Source organism: Amblyomma mixtum, chromosome 2, assembly GCF_055824585.1.
Source record: "Amblyomma mixtum isolate Tamu chromosome 2, ASM5582458v1, whole genome shotgun sequence".
Classification (NCBI taxonomy): Eukaryota; Metazoa; Arthropoda; class Arachnida; order Ixodida; family Ixodidae; genus Amblyomma; species Amblyomma mixtum.
The window spans coordinates 294,155,854-294,173,371 of NC_143013.1; the positions used below are offsets into that span (position 1 = coordinate 294,155,854).

The 17,518-nt window shown below is 49.2% G+C and overlaps 2 protein-coding genes across 2 annotated transcripts in view; both read left to right on the top strand.

Annotated features, from left to right (window-relative positions):
- LOC149364528 (uncharacterized) overlaps positions 1-17,518 on the top strand; it is a 180,765-nt gene that overhangs the window by 18,928 nt on the left and 144,319 nt on the right. The window lies entirely within an intron of this gene.
- LOC149364531 (uncharacterized) lies at positions 9,214-10,758 on the top strand. The gene has a single exon (XM_089567511.1). The coding sequence runs from the start codon at positions 9,214-9,216 to the stop codon at positions 10,756-10,758; it is 1,545 nt and encodes a 514-aa protein (XP_089423637.1).

A 17,518-nucleotide genomic window follows, 5' to 3' on the forward strand; every position in this document is an offset into this window, starting at 1 on the left:
GCAATTATAGCGGTAATTCCCCGCATTTGGGCGTTGTGTGTGTCTGTGTGAAGCCGATTTTGTGGCGGGCTGCCCACCGTGTCAGGCGGCAGCCCATTTTATCATGTGAGGCTGCTTGGGAATAGCAACCAGGGTCGTGTGGTGTTGCGTAAACACCTTAGAAGATGGCCCGGCCGGCCAGGCCCGGCGACAGAGCACCGGAACGGGCCGCTGAAGAACACGACTCAGTTCCGAGCGGAACAAAAGCGGGCTTGCGGCCGTTCCCCACGGTTTTATTCATACAGCAAACACGAACAAGCAATCACAAGGTCCCACGCCCCAACGTCATTGTTATTCGATCACATTTACAAATCAGCTAAGTGAATTGTGTGTCGACCCAAGATGGCGCCACGCAACATCGCCTCCCCCTAGGAAATAATGTTAACATATTGCGAAAAATACTGCTCTCTTAACATGTGCCGCGAGACAGCAAACATTCTACAATGGTCACCAAACAAACTCTCCGATTTTATGGCTGTACTATTTCTGTTATGATGTGTTGAAGGTACAAAACTGTTTCATTTCAGCAGTCATTACACATGGCAAAAGAAAGCACACTCATTATACATTGACTATGGGTACGACATACGATCAGCCTCACCCAGAAGCAACACTAGATTTGTTCATCCGCCGTAACAGACAACACTCAAGGAGATTCATCGTTAGTACACAACCTATCACATCATCATTGTGCGCTGAATGCGAAAACATGAGGAACTCTTAAAAAGAAAGGAAAATGAGTAAAAATCACTGCGATACAGGGGTATTCATTCCTTACCCGCTTTAGAAAGTCTCCATGACTGGTCCATTGGCCACGGACTACAGGCCAAGAAAAACAGGTGTGCTACCCTTCGCTTCAGAACTACATCTGGTAGTCTACGGCCCAGAAAGGCGGTTTCCGCTGACGCACTGCAGGCTCCCGCGGCTGTGCGAACTGGAAGTCCCTGGATCGCTTTGCTCAGGGAAACTACAACTGCTGTCCTCTGCGGATTCAATTCTACTGCTTAAAGATGTGGACGTGTCGTGCTCAGTGGTGCGGCCACTTTCGGCTGACTTTGACGTCCTATATTCCTCCCCCTCCTCGTTGCGCGAAGCGTTATCCAGGGTATCTGCAACAGGAGGCGACACATTTTCAGACATTGCCGCACTTGTTTCAGCTCGCGGCTTATTTCGAGTTGCTGCCATTGCTTTCTCAGCAGCATGTACTAAGGCTGCAAGGAATTATCTATGCTTGGCGGGCTTGGAATATTTTCTGGAGCCGGCAGTACCCGGACCAGTTTAGAAGCATTCCAGACCTTACCATCACTCAGTAAGAAAGTGCTTGGACCAAGCTGTCGCTGAACTTTGAAAGATCCAATGAATTTGGATTGACCTGCTCTGAATGACTGCACCTTCACTGTGTCACCGATTTGTACGGCCGTTGGGTTTGCGCCTCTACGTCTATCAAGGTAGTTTTTCATTTGCTGCTGCTTATTTTCAACCCTATGTCGCATGAGTGTTTGTTCCGAAGATGCGTGCTCTGGAGACGTCGCTGTAGCGGAAGTTTGAGGCAAGTTCCAGGTGCTTTGCTGCGAATTATGAAAGGAATTACAGCTCATGTCGAGGTTCGAGTGCGGTTGCGGCCGTGCAGCAGGACTGCGGGTGACACGCCCGTAGTTGAGTGGGGTGTGAGCCGGTACGATCCCAGATGTTGCAGGACAGCTTGTTTAACGGGTTCTCCTTGGAGCTGAGCTGAGCTATTTCAATGGCCTCCTTCAAGACTCTGTTGAATCTTTCAATAAGGCCATTTGCTTGAGGGCAGTAATTTGATGACCGCAGATGCTGTATGCCTCTCTCTTTTAGGAAGTCTTCGAATTGTCTCGAAACAAATTGTGGCCCACTATATGTAACTATCGAGTCTGTAAAACCCTCCCTGCTAAAAACAGAAATCAGAAAGTCAATGACATCCAGGGATGTTACTGAAGCAGTGAAGCAGACTTCAGGCCACCTGGAATAATAATCCATTAACGTTATGGAATACGTTGGACTCGGCGGAATGTTCAAAGGCCCCACAGTGTCCATGGCTAGCTTCTGCCAGGGGCGGTCCGGCCAGGGAACTGGCTGGAGGGGTGTTTAGGATGGCTTAGCTGACTTGTCAGCTGCTTGACATAAGCGACAGTGTTTGATGCATTCCTCTACCTGTTTATCAAGCTGTGGCCATCAGTAGCGTTCTCTTAACAGTTCTTTTGTGCGGACTATGCCCGGATGTGATTCATGGGCCAACTGTAGGGAAGTGGGACGAAGTACGTCAGGAATTACGACGCGATCTGCTCGCATTACAGACCATCTACAAAGGATAATTGCTCTTGGATGTGAAGGAATGGCACAAGATCAACTGACAGAGCCTTCTTGTGCAACCAGCCCTTGCTGAGCTGACTGACGACCTTTTGCAGGGTAACATCAGAGGCTGTTGCATTTTGAACAGTTGCCTTGTCGACTACTGGTGTTACCAGAGAAACGATTTCTTCCTCCTGATTGTCAGAATTTTCTCCGACGGGCAGCCTGGACAAGGCGTCTGCCACATTATTTTGTGGGGCCTTGCAGTACTCTACTTTGAAATTGTAGTTCAGCAACCGAGCTGTCCAGCGAGAAATGCGTAGTGGTCGGCGACCCGAATCGCCGGCGGAAAGCAAAGCAACCAATGCCTGATGATCGGTTCTGAGTGTAAAACATCTACCCCATAGATATACATGCCACTTTTCGCAAGCAAACAAACAGGCTAGTGCCTCACGTTCGCCAACTGAGTATTTTCTCTCAGCCGTGACAGAGCGCGTGACGCAAAAGCAATCGTATGAAGGTGCGACCTTTCTTTCTGCTGTAGTACAGCTCCCAAGCCAACGTCTGAGGCGTCAGTGGTGACCACGGCAGGTAATTCCGGGTTGAATATTTGCACAACAGGTTTGCATACCAAACGCGCCTTAACTTGATCAAAACTATTCTGAGCTTCCACCATCCATTCAAGTGATTGACCTTGTCGGAGCATTTTCCGCAACGGTTCCACTAAATCTGCATAATGATGCAGGAACTTGGAGTAGTAGCCAGCTAGACCTAGGAATGATTGCAGCGACTTGACGTTCGTAGGGGGAGGTGCATTAACTATAGCTTTGATTTTCGATTCCATGGGAGAAATGCCCTGGGCCGACAGGTTGTGCCCCAAGAATGTGAGTTCCCTGACTGCAAAACGCATTTCTCATTCAGTTTCATTCCTGTCGTGGAAATGCGAGACAGCACTTCCTTCAAGTTCCGATCGTGCTCCGGCTTGGTCCGTCTCCACACCAAAATGTCATCCAAATAGCACACTACGCCCGCACAGCCTCTAAACACGTGTGACATAAGCTTTTGAAATGTAACCGGAGCAGAAGCTAAACCAAAACAGACTCTTTTAAACCTAAATAGTCCTTCATGGGATATGAACGTTGTCAGCTCACGACTTGTTTCCGTGAGTCCCACTTGATGGTATGCTGAAGCCAAGTCCAGCTTTGCGAACCACGTAGCTCCTGCGAGCAACTGCGAGAGTTCTTCCGTGTGCGGAAGGGGGTAGCCGTCGACGACAATAGCTTTGTTGGGCTCCCGCAAGTCCACACACAGGCGAAGGGAGCCATCCTTCTTTTTCACGACGACCACCGGAGACACCCACTCCGATGCGTCGACGCGTTCGATGACGTCCTGGCGCTCCAGGCGCGCGAGCTCGTCGCAGACTTCTTGTCGCATTGGCAACAACAACATTTTGTGGCAATTCTATGCCCAGAATATGCGGAGAATTCAGGACGTGTACTTCCTCCACGGTAGAGGCCGGCGCCTGCGATGCGCGAAGTGTCGCGGACTGATGCTGTGAGCGACAGACTAGAGCGAAGTGTCCAATTTTTCTACAATTGTTGCAGCGACGATTGCGGTCTGGACAGTTTCTTGCGTTTGCATTATGTTTCGGAGAGCCACAGCGGTAGCAAGACGGTTGACGACCCCCTCCTGGCTTTCTCGCTCGAACTCCGGGCGCCTTCTTCCAGGTTGACTGCTTCTACCTCCTTCCTCGGTTCCGGGGCCGCTATGGTGGAAACCCGACGCTGTGTAATTGTGCCATCCGCCCTCTTGCTCACGAGCACGAGCGGGCGCTCGAAGTCCTGAAGTTGCTTGACGAATGCATCGCTGTTCGAACGTCGGATTTTCCGTTACAGGTTTGTCGACGCGATAAGCCGGCGTTCCCTCATAAGCTGCATCTTCTTGCTGCACGGCTTCTAAAGCTTTGCCAATTCCTTCTGCCTTGGCCAGCGTAAGCGTTCGGCCAGAGTTCAGAAAACGTTCGCGCAACACTGGGTTTGCGACTCCTTCGATGATGTGATCTCGGACGCGCTCGTCGAACGCCGAGCGAAAATCGCACGCCAACGCAAGTTGTTTAACTGCCGCTACATACTGGGTAAATGGCTCACCGGGCAGTTGAAGCCTCCGGAAAAAATGTCTCTCAACGTTGAAATTCGTTGTGTCTGCAAACAGCAGGTCTATAAGCTCCCGACTAACTGTGTGTATTCATGTGTGGTCGTTGCTTCCGTGACAGGCTCGAGCGATGAAGCCGGTACAGTTCTTACCAGAGACTGCGGCGTCTGCGGAAGTGCTTCAGCCGTTATGCCGGCGACTGCGGACGCTTGCCTAGTTTCTTCATTGTTGAAATGCTGGCGCTGTCCCTCCGCTCCGAGCAGCGTGAGGAGTGCCGCTTTCCGCTCCGGTGCCCAGTCGCTACCACCGGCCGACAGGAGGTACGCCTCGAAAAGTTTGAACCAACGCTTCCACGGCACTGCAGGCGAACCGGGCGCGGGCAAAAATGGCGCGGGAGCAAGGCCTGACGCCATGCTGACGCAAAGTCTCTAAAGCTGCAGGAGAAGGCGGAGCGAAGCAGCAAAACGCAGGGCCAGTCGAAGCAAATGGTACGACAGTCGGGGCAAGCGTAGAAACGTCACTTACTCTGATCCCATCCTCGTTGCCAAAATGTGGTGTTGCGTGAACACCTTAGAAGATGGCCCGGCGAGGCCCGGCGACACAGCACCGGAACGGGCCGCTGAAGAACATTACTCAGTTCCGAGCGAAAAAAAAGCGGGCTTGTGGTTGGTTGGTTGCGACTGAGAGAAGGATGAAAAGTGCACAGGCCTGCCAACTGGCTCCAGCCGAGCCACCACCGCTGCCAGGTGCAGATAGAAGAAAGTTGAAAGATATGAGGACATAGTAAAAATTCAGGGGGCACTTTGACTGTCTAAAGTGGGTAGAGGCGAAAGCGTTTTCCGCACCACTTTGACTGCTTCTGTGGCACTGGTGGCGTCACATGTAATTGAGTGCTAATTACTAAGTGACGACAAATCACTAATTAATGGTTAATTACTGATTTGTGCCTGAACACAAATTAACTGCTAACTAATGACGCTTAAGCTTCGCCTTTAGGAGTGGAACGCGACAGCGTATTGTAGCGCTGCCAGGGAGTCCACGGAACGCCATCACCCGTTCGGCGCGATGCGTTTCCGTTTGAACGCAACGCTTTTTGAGGAAAGGAAATGGCGCAGTCATCTCGGTGGACACCCGAACCGCACCGTAGAGGAAGGAAGGAAGTGGGAGTGGAAGAAGAAAGACAAAGATGGCCCGTAATGAAGAAAAAGAAAATTGTATTTGAGAAAAGGAAATTACACAGTAACTGTGTCACATATCTCGGTGGACACCCGTCAAAATTCAGGGGGGCACTTTTTTGACCTAAAGTGTGTGGTGACTGATGTGTGGTTAAGATGTTAAGCTTCGCCTCAGTGGAACGCGACAGCGTCTTGCAACGCTTCCAGGAGTCCATAGAACGCCATCGCCCATTCGGTTCTATGCCTCGCTCGTCAGTAAATTGGTTTTTGAGGAAAGGAAATGTATCTGTCTCTCATATCTCGGTGGACACCTAAACCTCGCCGGAAGACAAGGGAGGAGGATGGGAGTGAGCGAAGGCACCGTATTCACTAGACGCACCTTTGTTCTTCCCAAACCATCGACCTGGCATGGCGGAGTGGATAGCATGCTTGTCTCACACTCCGGAGACCGGGGTTCGATTCCCGAGGTCGACCAATTTCTTACTCGGTTTTATTTATTTATATGCCTTACTAGAAAAGTTAATTAGGTTAATTGAGTAATTAAGCAATTAACTAAGCTCAGTCCCACTTGGAGCATCACTATACGATCCCTTCATTTGGTTGCCTGGTTACTAGCCGAAGTACAATTGGCCCCGTTTAGCCCCGCCGCGGTGGCTCAGTTGTTACGGCGCTCGGCTGCTGACCCGAAAGACGCGGGTTCGATCCCGGCCGCGGTGGCTGAATTTCTTGAAGGCGAAATTCTAGATGCCCGTGTGCTGTGCGATGTCAGTGCACGTTAAAGAACCCCAGGTGGTCGAAATTTCCGGAGCCCTTCACTACGGCGTCTCTCATAGCCTCAGTCGCTTTGGGACGTTAAACCCCAACAAACCAAACCAAACCAAACCAAATTGGCCCCGTTTGAAATTCGCGCACTGGGACGTCACGACCGTTTCGACCAACTGAAAAGCGTGACATTTCTGTCGACAACTGCTGCTTACAACGATGGGACATTAAAGGCTTTCGCCTTAAAAGTGAGAAAAGACGTTCGTCGCAACAACCGCGTCCGCCGGAACGGACGCTGGCTGAAAAAACATACACGGCCGCAGCCCGCAGGCTGTAAACCGAATGCGCCCGTTCCCCACGGTTTTATTCATACAGCAAACACGAACAACCAATCACAAGGTTCCACGCCCCAACGTCATTGTTATTCGATCACATTTGCAAATTAGCTAAGTGAATTGTGTGTCGACCCAAGAGGGCGCCACAAAACAGGTCGCAACCCATGACCAACCGTTGACAACACCTGCCATAGCACCTGCCAGTGTGCCACTGCTCACCTGCCCATAGGGTGGCTTACTTGTCGAGCTGTAGCCGGTGGTAGCCAGGCGAGAACCTGGGGCGCTAATTAGTTGGCGTCGCCCGTAAGCGCACCGAGCTAAGTGGAATGAGCAGCAGCGCTTAGGACAACGTGATTCGGATGATCCTTGCACAGTAGCTAAACGGAAGAAGTTGGGGTGGTAGCCTGGTGCCACCTAGTAGGTCGTAGCTGCAATCGATAATTGATGTAATTTGGTCACTAGGAAGATTGTGCCCCAAAACACCAACAACCACCGTAACCTTGAAGAGCAGCGCAGCACCTAAACACATCATGTTAGCGCACATATCCGCACTCGGCCTAATTACCGAAATCGACTGACATTTTTTACTATTCAATTTCAGTGAAGTACAGCGCATTCCCGACGCTTTATATGCAGACAGCAAGCTGAACACGCGACGGTAGGTGTTCCGGCATTACTGTCTCGTTATAGGTCATGTCACCATACACCTTGCGTCGCTACACGTAGGCGGGAATGCGTCTAGCTTTTAAAAAGTACCCCGCCTTCGCAGCGCTCATGCAGCGGCTCGTAGATTATCCTTCCGACATCCCTCAACGGACTGCGCGCTGATGAAACCTTTGCTGCGATGGTTATTAGACTCTTTGAGTACGTGAAGTACAAAATCATGATGAGTGTTTCAGTAGCTGTGTTACTTCTAATCGGACACTTGATGATGTTGTTGTTGTTGTTGTAGCCTAGGACAGAATGTCACATACCCACTCTGGGGTATCGGCCAAGAATCGGGTGGTAAAGGTTGGTATTCACCTGTACGTAGTAAAGGCAAAATAAAAGCACACGGGAGAGGAACACCGGGGGAGTCTACCACAAGAAGGGCACGGAGAGGATGAAAAAAAAACTAAATACAAATAATAATAATAATAATAATAATAATAATAATAATAATAATAATAATAATAATCATAAAATATATATAATGGCACATACCCAATTTAGGAAACGTTCTTTTCTTCTTCTCTCTCACAGAAACGCTTCTTCGTTTCTTTGTTTTGAACATGCTTCCTCCTCATCACAGAAAGCATATTTATTTCCTCGAGATGTCGAGCGAGGTCCTAGGCCAGACTAGATTTTAAGGTGGGCTGAGACTCCGTTTTATCAAAAAAAGTTATTTATTAGAATTCGTCACTATTCTCTATGGCGCATTTCATAAGCTGTGGAATAATATATTAGAGTTGCGTATTCGCGGCTTTAAAAATGGTTTTGGATCCATTTTCGCCGTAACTTCGAGGTGAAAAGTGGGGGTTTTCAGAGGCATTATTCGCATTTCTCTCCAAATACAATGTTTCGAGATTTGTGCATCTTTTTCTCCCAGGGTATAATGCGCAAGCAAACAAACTTTTGCGCAGATTTCAATGAGCGCTTTTCATATGATGAACTAGAATCAATAGGGTAAGTCGATTTGTAATTTTTTGATTAAGCAAGAAACATTCAGTAGTGGCAGTTTTATTGCTGCGAGAAAGAAAAAAACGTAATAAATCTATTTTCTGCTGATGCGCCCAGTTTCAGTCGAAGTTATGTAAAATAACACCTTGTACCCTCATAAAAAAATCCCTGACTCAGCATCCAGTAGAAATTAAAAAAAGCTGCATTAAGTGCAAAGAAACAAAAAGCGAAAATAAGCAATAGCTGGCAAAATTTTCGAATTACTTTTAACTCTACGATGAGCCGAATTCATTTTAAAGATTGCTAGCTAATTTAATACCGATACCGCTTATTACAACCATGTCATGGTAAATTTTTCAAAAACCTATTCGTATGTCTCAGCCAAGCTTAAAAAAAGTCCAATAACGTGGAATACACAGCGCCATCGTCCCGCGTGGTCTCGCGTCCCATTCGCGAGGGCAATAGAGGCTGAAGAAGCGCAAATCAGAACTCCTTTAAAAGTCTCGGAGGGTTTTTTTTGTTTTTTTTTAATTATTATTATTCTCGCTAAAATGTTCTTTGTTATTTCACTTCAAATATTCTTCTGTCGTTTTTCATGAATACATTTTTCAAAATTCACGTTTAATCCTATGAAAATTTTCTTGTGTATACCACTACACCTTGGCCAATCCCCCCACGTGGGTATGTGCCATTATAAAGAGGTGAAGAAGAAGAAGAAGCTCCATCGCAGCTCGTAGCTAACCCTACGCACTGTGTCTTCCTGCCCTGCCACGGCAATGGCACAAGAGACCGAAAGACCCTTCTCGAATGTGCTGTCGTCCAACCTGACCGCCGATGTGAGAGCAGATCAAGACGAGCAATCTATCGGACCCCTCGTCGTCGTCGTGTTCTTCATCCTCGCATTGCTGTCGGCCATCGGATTCGCCATGCTCATCTCGGCAGTCGTGGAGACCGCGGACGACACCCTGAGCCCTTTCGACGATGACTCCTCGAGTGGCGGCTCGGGGCCGAGTGGAGGGTCCCAGTCTAACGAGCCGATGTCTGTCCAAGTGGTGAGAGTACCTCGGCGGAGGCCTCCTTCCCCACCTCCTGGACAGGCCTCGACTGCCGAGACGACCACGACAGAAACGACCCGAACAACGACTGTGACTACAACAACCACTACTACTACGTATGCACCGAGGCCCCTAAATCGGGCACTCTTCTGCACGTATGGCACCAAGACGTCCCAAAACACCAAATTCCCCAAGGACGGCTTGTGCGAGTTCATTTTCTACGACTCGATGTACAAGAACCGTGTCAACGAGCTGGGCCAAAGTCGTCCATTCAGCGCCGACATGGAGGCTGTTTTAAGCCAAGCAGAGAGCGGCCACTACACGAAGACGCAGTTCGGACTCGGGTTCACCTGTACACGACTGCGCGATCTGACACAACACTATTCTTATCGCTTTACGAATACTCTGGAGCCGCTATTTAAACGTGGCATGTCGCACCTTGGTGTCATCGACTGCGCTGTTCACGCCGTGAATAGTGCGCTGGTGCAACAAGTGGGCGGTGCCATCGGAGCGCTGGACATAGACTTGCGGGACTTAAGAGCCAAAGGCCAGGCGGCTTACTTGGCGGTCGGCTCAGTAACAACAGACAGTGAGTGGAAAAGCTACATTCAACGCAAGTATAGTATCAAGCCTCAGCTATTCATTTCCCACGGCTACCAGTCGTCCGAGGACTGGCAGAGAACGCCGTGCTTGGCCACACCACCGGTGGTGCTGGCCAAGCCAGCGCATCCTCAACAGAACATCCACGACCTGGGCGATGCTTTGAGGGCATTGGTTGAGATTAGAGCAAGTTCCACTGCGGGGGCACTTTCGTTGGCCGTGACCATGAAGGGTCGCTGGACGCAGCTGTTGGCCAACTCTACGGCGAAAGCATTCTCACCATGCAACCAGACAAATCCACGCCGCCCGTCTCCAAGCTACACGACAGTGTGCAACACAGCACCTTTCTCGAACACTTTGCAGTACGATTCCGACGGCTTCACCATGCGGGCGTACGACGCCCAGACCCGCCACATGTTCCTGTTCGACAACGATCAAGCACTGTGCGAGAAACTTTGCAAAGCCAAAGCGAACTACACGCAGATGATTTTCGGCCTGGCAGTTTTTGACTTGGAGTATGAGGACGGTGACAATACGTGCTCAAGTCAGAACCGCTGGGGTAGTTTCAGCATACTCCAGACGGTGAGTGTGGTGCTGAATTTCTTTAACAGCGTGTACGGAGACCCGGCGGACGAAAGCGTGTGTTCAATGCTTTGGAGCAACTAATGCTGGGGATGGAATTGCCTCACCGGCCGATGCCTTCAGGTCATCGTATTCATCTCATGTGCAAGCAGTCTATGTGCGACAGGCGTTTCGCTTAGTCGGGCGAAATGTCATGCGCAAAGAAGACAAAAAAAATCATCTTGTCTGAGCCATTTGCCTCCTTTCATCCTCTGTTAAGCATAATACAATTAGAACAAGGATAAAGAAGGAAGCTTCAATCAGCAGTTTAATGTTTAGACACTAGGGCATTACTTTTTGCCACAGGTCCTCTTGTCAAAACTTTGGCTTGTTGGCTAATTCTTCCTCTCCTCATTTTGTTCGAGGTTATGCTTGGAGTACCATCTTCATTCTTTTCTCACACCATACATCTAATGTAGACAGGTGAGCGAATTGCTAATAGAGCGGGTACTATTTCAGTGCCATAAACTGGTGTTAGTTTTCTTATTGTCACAGCTCCTCTTAGAAGTTCCAGGTTATCATTGAAAAGAACTGCATCAGTGGCTCATGTGACCCTCCGGAGGCACCGAAGAACCGTTAATACCTCCGCAAATGACAAATGGAAAATTTTAGTGGAAGGCACTGTGCAAACAAGCTTTGCAAAATCCCGACCAACTGGACACGGATGCAGTTCGGCCTAGCTGTTTTCTACCCGTAGTGTGAGTATGGTGGCAACACCTGCACGACGAATAACGGGTTCTGTAGCTTGAGCAGACTGGAGATACCGGCAAGGGCGCTGGATATTTCGTAGCAACAACAACACGAACCGGAGACGGGTGGACCGGTCTTGTGAGCTTTGGCGCTATTAACGTTGTGGGCTGGGTGTGCCGCGCCAGCCGATTGCTGTCGTTCACTTTGGGGTCGTCTGTTAAATTTTTTTATTGCGAGGCAATACTACTTTCGCTACCACCTCAGCCCGTGCCGTGCCGCGGCCGCATAGTAACGCTTGACCTTTCGCGTGACGTCGCTGCGTGACGTCATACCATCTGTGTAAAAACGAGGCCCCATCTCACGCCGTCGCCTTGCGCGGCGCATAGCCACGGCCTTACTCCCGCTCCTCACACCAGGGGCGCTGCGGGCTATCTGTGTAAAAACGGGGCCCCATCTCACACCGTCGCCTTGCGCGGCGCATAGCCACGGCCGTGGCCTGACTCCCGCTCCTCTCACCAGGGGCGCTGCGCGCTATGTGACGTCATACCATCTGCTTAAAAACGGGGCCCCATCTCACACCGTCGCCTTGCGCGGCGCATAGCCACGGCCGTGGCCTGACTCCCGCTCCTCTCACCAGGGGCGCTGCGCGCTATGTGACGTCATACCATCTGCTTAAAAACGGGGCCCCATCTCACGACGTTGCCTTGCGCGGCGCACAGCCACGGCCGCGGCCTGACTGCGCTCTTCTCGTCAAGCCCATGAGATGCCGCCTCCAGCCTATACGCTTCGGCAGGTTGCAAAGAGATAGCATCAGCGAGCTACAGAGACAGGAGAAGAACGAGAAGAACGGCAGCAGAACCACGTATTGCTTCGCAATTACCAGGCTTAACCAAGCTAAGCCACAGCCAATTTTTTTTTAATTAATGGACAGTGTGACGCAATCTTGGGCTCAGTGCATGCTTTTGCCAAAAAGAAAAAATCTTTGGGCTTCATTACTTTCGTTTATTACCGCACATATACGGACCCCTAATACTAGCAAAAGGCAAGATAGAACCGTCGATCTCCAAACTAGTTTTCCGGCAAGATTTAACATATTTCGCTATCGACACTCGTTTTACTGACGTAGCTTAATTGGTCAGCCAATGGACTACAGCTTCCGTTCTTCCCTTTTTCACTTTAGTGGCTTAAATGCTATCTTCCATCCTTCCTTCTACGATAAGTGTTGCTTATTCACAGGCGCAGAATTTGAAATATCTCGTCCTTTCAGTGGGATAACCTAGTATTCTATTTTTTATTTCGTGCCTTACTTTAAAAAGTGGCAGCCTTTCATGAAAAGTGCGGGCGGAGAGATCCACTTTTGAGGAACTAGGCAATAGTGTGCTCCTTTACAACGCTGTTGAAGTTACGTGTCGCTGGAAGACTCAGTTCATACAACTGTTAAACTTATGTTCTGACAGTTCGTGGACGCAGTGAACTGAAAATATCCATGCAGAAAAAAAGAGCTGGAGTTGGCGACTGATACGACAGTTGTGTTGTATAAATCATAGAGTTTCTTGGTATAAATATTAATGCAGATATTCATGGTGATGCTTCTACGGTAAGTTTTGACTAACTTTTTCCCAAATCCAGATTTCGAGTTTTTTTTTTTTTCTTGAGCGCACACGAACTCAGACAAAATCCTGGTCCAGGCTCATTTGAATATCAAGAAAGACCACACTCGTGTTTTTAAGAGGTTTTTTATGTTATTGAAGTGAGGTTTGAGGGAGAGGAAGAAGTGGTAGATGAAGAAGAAGGTAGAAGATTATCTGGGGAAGAAGAAGAAGCAGCAGAAGAACTTTATTTCTGATTTTTGCTCTAAAATTTAGTTATTCAGCCCACACCGTTTTGTTTCCTCGATTTTCATTCCGATTTTCTCAGGATCTCTCAAAATTCTTGATTTTTTTTTTCACAGATTACTCTATATATATTTAAGCGCCGCTTGAGATAAACCTGGATGAATTTTTTTCTGCTTGGATCTGCACCAAACCCTGGCCAATCCCCCGCCGTGGGCATGAGCCATCGTTTTTCAGGCAACAACAACTGGCAGGACGTGCACCTTCGACGGTACAAGATGGCAAGAGGCCGCGATGAAGACAAGCCGTTGGCAAGCACCTTGAGGTTCTCCCTGCCTTGTTCACTTTGTGATTCTCAGGAACCATCTTACAAACCTCTCTCTACTATGGACAAAAAAATTCAGGGGAGCACTTTCTTGACAAAGTGCGGTGAGGCGAAATCCTTAAGCGCGGTGTTGCTGCTTGTGCCAGTGAAGTGTGGTTAGGATGTCAAGCTTGGAGTAGAACGCGGCAGGGTCTTGCAACGCTGCCAGGGAGTCCATAGAACGCCATCGCCCGTTCAACTCTGCGCGATGTTAGTGCACGTTAAAGAATCCCAGGTGGTCGAAATTTCCGGAGGCGTTCACTACGGCGTCCCTCATAGCCTGAGTTGCTTCGGGACGTTAAACCCAATAAACCAAACCAAACCAGCCTTGCTCGTCGGTAATTTGGTTTTTGAGGAAAGGAAATGTGTATGTCTCGCATACCTTGGCGGACACTGAACGTCGCCGTAACGGGAAGGGAGGAAGATGGGAGTGAAGGAAGACACCGTGTTCACTAGACGCGCCTTTGTTCATTCCAAACCAGCGAGCTGGCGTGGCGGAGTCAGCGTGCTCGTCTCGCACTCCGGAGACCCTGGTTGGATTCCCCAACTTGACCAGTTTCCTACTCGGATTTATTTATTCATCGGGTCTTTCAAGCAATTAACTAAACTCAGTAGCAGTTATTGAAGCATCACTATACCATCCCTTTATTTGGTTTCATGGTTACTAGCCAGATTACCATTAGCCCTGTTTGAAATTCGCGCATTGTGACGTCACGGCCATTTCGACGAATTGAAAAGTGTGACATTTCTGTCGACCACTCCTGCTTACAACGATGAGGCATTAATGGCTTCCACCTTAAAAAAATTTGGCGGGGGCTTAGCTTTGGTTAAGCCTGGTAGGTTGCGAAAGCAGGTGTTTTATATTGCATATGCAGCGCCTCTAGTGGGAAGAGCGCGTAGCGCCGTGGCAAGCGGCCGCCGTTACCCGACGACCGAGTTGGTAGCCCGTCTTTCGCTCCTGGTATGACGTCACGCTATAAAGTCACTAGCGCCTGTACGTAATTTCCTTTCCTCTAATTCATTTTAAGGCGAAAGCCTTTAATGGCTCATGCTCGCGGTGTACGTCCGTGCTCGCGGCGTCCGTTCATGCTCGCGGTATCCGTCCATGCTCGCGATGTCAGTCCTTGTGCTGGAATTGTGTCAACCGTGGCCTCTCCTCCGCGCAGGGGCGCAACCTTCTGCGTAGTTTCCTAATTCATTTTCTTCACTACGGGCCCTCTTTGTGTTCCTTCTTTCACACCCACTTCCTCCCTTCCTCTGCAAACGGATGACGGGTGTCCACCGAGAGATGCGAGACAGTTACTGCGTAATTTCCTTTCCTCAAATAGAATTTTCATTTCCTTCACTGCGGCTCCTCTTCGTCTTTCTTTTTTCGCTCCCACTGCCTCCCTTCCGGTACGGTGCGGTTCAGGTGTCCACCGCGACGGCTGCTACGTCAGGGGTCATTCTAAAGGTCAAACGTGGCTACCGGCCGCCGCTACGCGAAAGGCCGTTAGGGAGCGTAGCATTGCTTTCGCAATAAAAAAAAATTCAGGGGCACTTTGGCTCTCTAAAGTGCTGCAAGGCGAAAGCGTTTCCTGGCGCACTCTTTGTTTTTATTTATTTGTTATTTTCACTGTTTTTTTGCTGCTTTTCTTATTTTTATTGTTTTTATATTTATTTTCATTTCTTATTATTTTGTCTTTTTTGTTTTTTTTTTGTTTTTTTTCCTTTCCTTCACTTTATTCCTTTTATTTTATTTATGAAACCCATGCATTCACTAGATGCGCCTTTATTCATGCTAGAACCTTGAGCCTTCGTGCCGGAGTGGTAGTGTCTCCGCTTCAAATGCCAAAGGCTCTGGTTCGATTCCCACCCTCGGCGCAGTTTCTTTTTAACCAGTGACGCCGAAAGGCGGACAAATCTGCCCACGCGTCTGTCCACACGGCTGCCGACTGCGTCTGCTAACGACAGTATGAGGCATTAAAGGCTTTCGCCTTAAAAATCTGTGCCTCCCCCGTAACCAAGAGTAGGGTAAGCATGAGATGCAGAACGATGCAGAAGCGTACGCGGGCACGACGAGACGCAGGCTTGGCAAGAATGCATATGCAGCGCGTTCGAAACTGTGCGTAGAGGCGAAAGCGTTTGCCGCACCACTTTGCCTACGTGACACTGGTGACGTCACCACTTTGCCTACGTGACACTGGTGACGTCACCACTGGAATACGTCACACATAATTGATGACGAAATAATGACAAATCACTAATTAGCGACTTATTACTGATTGATGACTAAATACTAATTAACTGCTATTTAATGACGCTTAAGCTTCGCCTTTAGGAGTGGAACGCGACAGCGTGTTGCAGCGCTGCCAGGCAGTCCACGGAACACCAGCACCCGTTCGGCGCGATGCCTTGCCCTTCGAACGCGACGCTTTTTGAGGAAAGGAAATGGAGCAGTAATTCTCTGTCATCTCGGTGGACACCTGAACCGCACCGTACAGGAAGGCAGGAACGCCACCACCCGTTCGGCGCGAAACTACTGGCGCTTGTATGCCGGTCCTGTAGGAGGGCTTAGAGTGTCTCGTTAAATCTCATACGGTGCCCGGATGTTCTCGTTTCTGTTCCTGGATGAGTGGAATTCACTGCCCGGATGTTGGCTCTCGGTCTCGGCGTGATGTCACCCCACTGCCGACAACGGGAGCTAAAAGCATTTCATGCTTAAAATTGGCAGTGGCTTAGCTCTGCTATGCCAGGATATACGTAGCATGAGGTGAGGGCTAGGTGTCCACATCGCGGTGGACACCTGAACCAGAGGGAAGGCGCATACCTGGGCTAAATGAGATAGCTGTAGGAAAACACTCCTACAACTACATCCGATCGTTCCTGAGGGACAGGACTGCTATCATTACCTTTCAGGGCATCACATCCGATCAGTTCCCCATGGGATGTAGAGGAACCCCACAAGGGGCTGTCCTCTCCCCATTTCTCTTTAATCTAGTAATGAGGGACCTTCGCCGCAAGCTTAGAGAGATAGAAGGCTTAAACATCAGCCTCTACGCAGATGATGCGAATGTCTGGATAAACAAAGGAGGCGAATCAGAAATGAAAGAAAAGTTACAGAAGGCAGCGGATATCATTAACGAGCATGCCAAATGCGTGGGTCTCAGCTGCTCTCCGCAAAAGTCGGAGCTATTTGTAGCAATGAGGAAGCGCAGTCAAAGGATACCGGCAATCGAGGTTACACTTGAAAATAGAACGATACCAATTGTCGAGGAAATAAGAATCCTAGGCATGTATATTAACAGAAAAGGGAAAAACAAAAGTACGCTGGACAAGCTCTAACCGCAAGCTGAACTTGTCGTCAGAGCCTTCTGAAAGGTATCTAGAAGGGGGGAAGGACTCTCAGAGTCCAGCAAACTAAGACTCACGCAGGCCTTCATCGTTAGCAGGATATGCTACGCAACCCCATTCCTGAAAATAAACAAAACCGAAGAAAAGGCATTATACACAATCATCAGAAAATGTGTCAAACGAGCGCTAGGGCTGCCCATTTCCACGTCCAACGATATACCGGAGAAAATGGGCCTGCATAACAATTGGAGAGAACTGACTGAAGCGGTTAGAACATCGCAAATCGAAAGGCTAACATCCACACCCGCAGGAAGGAAATACCTAGAGCTAGCGAAATGGGTAACCGTATATAGCACAGTGAACACCAGAACAGATCTGGGAAGAAAAATAAGAGAGCATCTTATTATCGCTCCCATACCCGGAAACATGCATCCCATCCACGACAAAGGCAGAAGGAAAAGCAGGGTCGCACAGCTGGCTGCTAAGCTTGGCAAGCTGCCACTGGGAACCGTGGCCTACACTGATGCCGCGGTAGGCACGCTAGGAGACACCGTCTCCGTAGCGGTCGGGGACACAGGCAGAACGT

Bases quoted from the DNA above. Each gene is read 5' to 3' on its own strand.
- LOC149364531 (XM_089567511.1), top strand. From the start codon at position 9,214: ATGGCACAAGAGACCGAAAGACCCTTCTCGAATGTGCTGTCGTCCAAC.